Source organism: Penaeus japonicus, unplaced genomic scaffold (assembly GCF_977035675.1).
Source record: "Penaeus japonicus unplaced genomic scaffold, GWHDUDI00000001_assembly GWHDUDI00000004, whole genome shotgun sequence".
Taxonomy (NCBI): Eukaryota; Metazoa; Arthropoda; class Malacostraca; order Decapoda; family Penaeidae; genus Penaeus; species Penaeus japonicus.
Window position 1 is genome coordinate 23,049,778 of NW_028234406.1, and position 7,500 is coordinate 23,057,277.

The window sequence follows — 7,500 nt, forward strand, 5'->3', positions numbered from 1 at the left end:
AGCCATGGGTTACCTCCTTCGCCACGGCATCCACGTGAGTTGTGCGAGAGGGTGCCAAGTCTTCGGCACTACTCCCCCCCCCCACAGAGCGACAATGCCACTCACACAGCAGTCTCTCTTTCTCTCTCTCAGCCTTTTTTTCTCCTTCATGCCCCCCACGGAGGAGAAATCAAATACATGCTTGCGTGATTACTGTGAATAAAATTTGATCATTAATATCAGTATCCTATCTCTTCCATGACTCGGTTATCCGATGAAGAGTTTGTTTGTTTGTTGATGCTATCAAGCTTATCAAGCATCTAGAAATAAATATGTAGCTTGTTAATCAAAATCTAAGTTCGAATTAATGATGACATGACCCATTACGAGAACAATTATTAAGATCTGTTCATGAAAAAAAAAAAACGAATTGGTTAATAACTTTAAATATCGATTGTGAACCCAGACTTCAAATTACCCACCGATGACCCTACAAATAATGAAAACCACAAACCTGTAAAGAGACTGGAATGTGAGACAGGCACACTCACCAGCCACACTGTCGCGAGTCCTAAAACGCCTGACTCATGTCTGACTCATGACTTTGTATCCGATTCCCTTGACTGACTTTTTTTCTTGACACGACCCGCTTCCCAGTTCACGGAACCGACTGACGTATGGACGGGACTTCCGCTACGGGGTTACTCGGTGTTTTATTGTGGGTTTATTATTTGACAAAAGGTGTGATGGAATATGTCAATTTAGCAGATTAGCCAAGTCTATTGCAAAGAGAACTTAATGAACTTAATTAGAATCAGTGCAGTACACACACAAAAAAAAAAATAATAAATTATAATCATTTTAAAAATGTGTGTGTGTGTGTGTGTGTGTGTGTGTGTGTGTGTGTGTGTGTGTGTGTGTGTGTGTGTGTGTGTGTGTGTGTGTGTGTGTGTGTGTGTGTGTATGTATATATATATATATATATATATATACACCTTTATATATATATATATATATAAAATATATATATATATACATATACATATATAATATATATATATATATATATATATATATATATATATATATATATATATATATATATATATATTATATATATATATATTTATGCAATATGTATATTATATATATTATTATATATATATATATATATATATATATATATATATATATATATATATATATATTATATATATATATTATATATATATATATATATATATATATATATATATATATATATATACACTGACACACACACACACACACAGACACACATACACACACACACACACACACACACACACACACACACACACGATTTACATCAATATACACTAACATAAATACAGTAGCATTCACTCACACACAAATATTGTCTAATTTGCAAAGGGTTGTCAAATATCATACAATCTTCATAATCGATAAATAAAACATGACTTTTTTTTCTGCCAATTTACATGTCAATAATGCAAATACATCACAATGACATGACAAATGACACCAAGGAGTCCCGATGCACCTCACTGACTTACTGCAAAACCCTGACCGCCCCCCCCCCCCCCAGCCCCCGGACTCGCGTCTGTGGCACCGGCATCACAGCATCACTGGTGCCGTTTATTCGTAGTTAGTTGTGTAAGGCTTTTTAGTTGTGCATGTCCACCTTCACCGTGCTGCATGGCTCGCAGTAGCTACGTCAAGGCTTCGTCACCACGTATCTCCTATTTCTGCGTGGCCTCACTTCACAATGGCGACTGTACTTATCTTTTTTTTTTATCTTTTTTTTCATCTCGTTGTCCGTTTGGTTTTGATTATATCTTCCCCCATTTTTGTCGAATAATATCCTTCTTAATTTTGTTTTTATTTACTTCTATTCTCATTCTCTCTCTCTCTCTCGTTCTCTCTCGTTCTCTCGCGCTTTCTCTTTCACTTTCTCTCTCACTGCGTCCTCTAAAACATTATTTTTTTTCCAGTCTTCTCTCTCCTTCTCTGATTTTCCACCCCAATCATATATCGTTTTTTTTTTCTCTCCATCGCATTCCTTACTTAGCAAAGGAAGCTACGCAGAAGGTTATGTGAAGACATCACTTCGATTGAACTTTCGAGAAATAAGGGGAGACTAAACAAATTAAGGAATGAATAGACCCTGGAAGTCAAGAAAGGGAAAAAGATGTATTCACATACACCTCCATTCAGATGTGCCTTAGCATGTCGCATGGTCAATACCTAACATAGGGTAAAAGGCATATTTTTTAGTGTTATTTCCGTGCATATTAAAATAACTTGTTTCGTTTGGAAAGGGCTTTTCTCTGCGAGTGTTGGCGTATTTTGCGCATTTATGTGACTAACATCTAACTTCGGAAGAGTACATTTATTGACAGTTCGATATCTTTTCTTTATCTTATATATTGGAAGTTCTATGACACAATTATGGTAATCTGGAAATTTCCCAAAGCCTATGTTTATGGCAAAACCTGGGATCATATTAATAGAAATCTATATTTCTTTTTTTTTAGATTTATGATAACAAAAACAAGAAATAAAAAAAGTCTCGCAATTCACCATCTCAAAACTAATATACACAAAAAGGAACCCCTTTCCCCTCTAATCTGTGTTTTGTCTTAACTTCCGTTTGGTAAATATTTGCGAAGCATGAAAACAAATATATAATTCTATTTTAGAATATCTACATTTAATATCCGTCTACCTATTTGAGGAATCTTTAACCGTATGGCAACAGCTGTTGTCGCACTTACATGCCCCGAACTTATTTTCTCACGCGCACTGGGGTTAGGATTCGGATGATCGAAGTTATACTATGTATAACTTCTGTCTGCCATGATGATTGATCACTAATTTAGTATGTAATAGGTTAGGTATACATTCGACGTTTACAGTATTGTACAAACGACATTGTTAAGAATAGATTCTAAATTTTGTTTAATATGTGGCTGTAGGCGATTAAATGTATACAGATAGACATGCAAGTAGATAGATAAAACATTGACCAATTAAAAGACTAAATGTATTATCAAAAGCTGCAGTCGCAATTGTGCAGAAAATCGTTACAAATACTTTAGTACCGATAGTGCTGCACTTTACTTCTCTGTCTAGTTTCTATTATTTATTTATCTATCATCATTACTTCTTTAATTTCTGCATCAGTTGGATTATCTGCACTTGTGACTTATATCTGTCTTATCAAGAGTGGGTGTGGCCGTGGTCATAACGGGAGAGGATGGAGGAGATAGCAGTAGAGGGAGAGGAGAGAGGGAGTATAGGATAGATAGGAGAGAGAGAAGAGGGCGGAGGGGGGAGAAAAAAAAAAGCTTGAAGAGAGAGAGAGAGAGGGGGGGAGGGAGAGAGAGGGGGAGAGAGAGAGAGAGAGAGAGAGAGAGAGAGAGAGAGAGAGAGAGAGAGAGAGAGAGAGAGAGAGAGAGAGAGAGAGAGAGAGAGAGAGAGAGAGAGAGAGAGAGAGAGAAAAGAGAAAGAGAAAGAGAAAGAGAAAGAGAAAGAGAAGAGAAAGAGAGAGAGAGAAAGAGAGAAGAGAAAGAGAGAGAGAGAGAGAGAGAGAGAGAGAGAGAGAGAGAGAGAGAGAGAGAGAGAGAGAGAGAGAGAGAGAGAGAGAGAGAATGAGAGAGAGAGAGAGAGAGAGAGAGAGAGAATGAGAAAGAGAAAGAGAAAGAGAGAGAGAGAGATTGGAAAGGAGGGAGGGAAGAAAGCAAGAGGAAAGAAATGAATAAATTAGTAAGGGAAGGGATACGAATCTAATGAAAAAGATAAACATAGAATAAAGTATGAGCAACGCAATACTATGAAAAATTAGTAATCAGATAACGAACATGCTGTTTATGTCTGGCCGTTGTTTTGTCTCCATCCTCCTCCACGCGAGCTGCTGCCACAACCCACTAGTTCTTACCTTGAAAACTGTCTCCAACTCCCGGCATATTATCGACGAAAAAGTCTAAACAAGTGGGAATTATCATAAAAGCCGTCACAAAAATAAAAAAGATTGTACCAGATTTTCAAGGGTCGCATTAAATGAACCATCATTTTCGTGCGAAAGAGTTGGCATCAGTTGATAGTGAGATGCATCTTGAGTGTACATTAAACTCGAAAGTTCTCACTATCCAAGGTATGCATGTGTTTTCGAGCTCACTTTCATTGTGGACAGACTCTTGTCTCTGAAAGGCTTACGTGTAGATATGAATGCGATGCTATCTTTGCACTCTCCATACATGCTTCAGAGAATGACTGGACATCGACGTCGGAAATAACAAATGGCTGGCCAATAGCGGGGAGTCTAGCTAATCCCTTTTTTTAAGTCATTGATTAAGGGCCTCATTTTAGATGTGACTTGGTGTCAAGGAAACGTTGCTGGCGTAGAGAAGCGTTTATTTTGTTTTGTTTTGTTTTGTTTTTCATCAAGGAACACAATTCGTGTGTAGTTTAGATTTCTCTTTTTTTCTGATTTATTGTATCGTATAAAAATTTCGGTCATTTCTACATCGTCGTTATGATTGGTGTTTAAGCATTGGATTAGAATAATAGTACACTATATGATGTAAGGGAAAGCATAATGATGCATGTTCACAAGACTTAAACACACTTGAAATTTCTCTCATATATAGTTTAAGATCCACGTGCAATGAAATTTCTAACTCATCCTCATATATAAAAAAGGTTCACTCCCCAGCCAAGAACCAGGCATCAGGCCTGGTCTAGTACTAAGATGTTAGTTCGACACGTGATGTTATTTTGCACATTACTCTGTCGCGTGGAGTGTTATCTCAGCAAAAGACGCCGGCCAGGAGGTGTTGGCTGACCCCGTTCCGTGGCGCGAGTAGGAGGCGTCACGCCGAACCGCCGCGTCGCCAGACTCCTTCGATCGCCACAGCGTCTGCTTCTCTGAATGGTGTCTCAGACAGGCAGTCCCGTTTCTTAGTCTAGGCCTATTTTCTAAAAGTTGATATACAATGATTCCGCTGCCGCATGCTGGCGGCGGCGGTGAAGCAGCCCCACCGTTGCAAAGGTCTCCGTCACACCCCTGTAAAAGCTTGCTGCTCCAGGAACCTCTAAATTGCATGTGACTAAACTTTAACCATGATTCAAACACAAGATAAACAAATTATACATATTCTGTGTATTTTCCCATTTACACTATGAAAATGAGGAGAGTAAGTCAAGTAGGCGACGTGTTCATGTTGGCGTCTGCTGTAGCCGCTGCCGCCCCTGCCCCGCGCTCCTGCCTGCCTCCTGTACTGTATTCTTGCCCCACATCTTCACTTGGGCTGTTGCATTTTCTGTATTATCTATTGTTATTAGATATAATAAACTACTAGAATTGGGGACCCCCCTTATTGTATTTCAGATCTTGTATATGTAAATATGAAAGATAAAAATAGCTATCAGGCTTGAAGATAATTGATGTAGTTAAGTGTAGATAAATCTGATGGTTGATTATAGATTGTTGATATCACTGAATCCCCAATAATGTGCAATTGAGTCTACCACTGGGTTCATCTTCCATCAGGAAGGATGGAGCATTACTGTTGATCTCCTAGACTTGATGGTCAGGACGTGGCTGTGGGTTGCTAGGAGAACACACCTGCTCGCCGCCTCTCCAGTAACGGCCGCATCATCGTTTTCTTTCAGCGGGCGGGAGGGGAGACTGAGGAGGAGCCGACAGAGCCCCGTCTCGACTGCGCTCTCTGTACTCATCCTCACCACCGCTCTCCTCTATACACGAAACCCGCGAGCATGACTTAGGACATAATGCGAGGATGGCTTTTCCTTTCATTCAGTCAATCGTTTGTAAGTTATTCAGAGTTATTGGGATGTTGCTCGTACTTCCCAACAACCATATTAGCTACTCATGCTAGATATTTATTCTTTGTTAACTTAACCGTACAAACGGCACAAAGGACTTTGAGTTCGTTTAATTTTTATACCAAGTTCATATTTTATTTCTTAAGAGCAATATTATCTTTCACATAAAAGAGTCGTCCATAAGACTGTTCCTACCTGTGTTTCGTCATCCTCTTCCGCCGTGTCCTTCGGTCGTAAAATTCCCAGCCGTCCAACCATATGTGCTAAGGCTCATCCTCGTTGAGTGGACTCGGTCCCGGTTTGGTGCGTAGAGGCTTCCCATCTGACACCCATCACTCAGTAGAGGGGCATTTTAGACAGAGCTTAGCCTAGCGTGACTAAGAAGGGGATGCACATGGAGACAGGTCTCTATCCCTGGGGTAACCAGCTGCATGGTGTCGCCACCACCTCTCAGTCGGCCCTAGTCCTCATCACTGTAAATTAAACCCCACTAAATTTACCGGATGGGATTTATTGGCATTATTTAATATTCAGTTTCATCTGGATGCATGCTACCTGTTTCTCACTAAAACATTTTCAAAATTATCGAATTCAGTACAAAATTACATTCTGAAACACGGGCATAACCAGTATCGATATTGGAGGGTTCAATAAAAGAAACAATATATTCAAAGCGCCTGGGTTCCCAGTAACCAGAAACGTATATGGCCGCTGTACCTGAATATCTCATTATGATCATCTAGTTTACACATACAGGAATTCAAAGCCCTATCGGACAAACACCCCTAGTTAATTCGCCACACAACACCGGGATACACACCAAGAACCCCCCTGGCTACGCCTGTGTATACTAAAAGAAACAATTGGCTGAAATATGGGAAATGCTGGTATAAGGGACTTCGATTTCTAACTGTCTTGTTGCATTTCAATAATAGCAAAAGTAAATATAAACTGCTTTGAATCGAATCATGTTAAAAAGATAATATAAATAATCATATATTTTTTGGCAAAACCAATTGATTAGATCGCGTCCTCCGGTAAATTTATTCCCTTACCAGTTTATAGCTAGGTCTGCTGTCAGATATGCCATTCAGGTTTGACATGTGATGTTAACGTTTTTTATCCTTACCTTGCAGAGTGCAAAGCTAACCTAGCACTCTAGCCACATTTGCAGGAGCGAGTCGTCCCCTGGCTGAGGAGTAGAGCAGTGAGTGTCCGCAGGCTGGGTAAGTGGCTCCCTCTTGTGCTGAAGTCTTTCAGGCCCTCACCCACCAGTCACCCCAGCTCCCATAACGCTATAACCACCTCACTCTCAGTCACTGTCAGACATGCACAACAACCTAGTCTGTTTGTTTGTTTCAGAGGTAGTGCCGGTCCCCGGCCTGTGTGGGTGAGTAAATGTTATTATGTTGGCTAACCCCTGTACTAGCGTTGCCCACCATGCAGGGCATATCATAGGGTTGCGTTTTCGGGTCTGGGCTCGCCCTTTTTCACACTGAGCAGCAGCGGGAGGCACCTGTGCCCAGCGCGCCTGTACCCGAGCTGCCTCACACTGCCAACTTTCCAAGACACAAACTAACAACATTTCCTTTCGCAGGGCGGCTACGCTGCCTATCACCTTCCGGTGCATGAACGACAAATGCGGCGTGGATCCCCGAATCTCCCGCTTCG

The 7,500-nt window shown here is 40.4% G+C and overlaps 1 protein-coding gene across 6 annotated transcripts in view; it reads left to right on the plus strand.

The window, feature by feature from the left end:
- The window catches only part of LOC122262048 (excitatory amino acid transporter), a 98,079-nt gene that overhangs the window by 82,812 nt on the left and 7,767 nt on the right, over positions 1 to 7,500 (plus strand). For all 6 annotated transcript variants that reach the window (XM_043029946.2, XM_086536367.1, XM_043029947.2 and 3 more), the window contains 2 exons: positions 1 to 34; positions 7,427 to 7,500. The exon at positions 1 to 34 is cut by the window's left edge and continues 200 nt beyond it; the exon at positions 7,427 to 7,500 is cut by the window's right edge and continues 121 nt beyond it. In XM_043029946.2, coding sequence (XP_042885880.1) covers positions 1 to 34; positions 7,427 to 7,500 — 108 coding nt within the window. The remainder of the gene's footprint in view (positions 35 to 7,426) is intronic.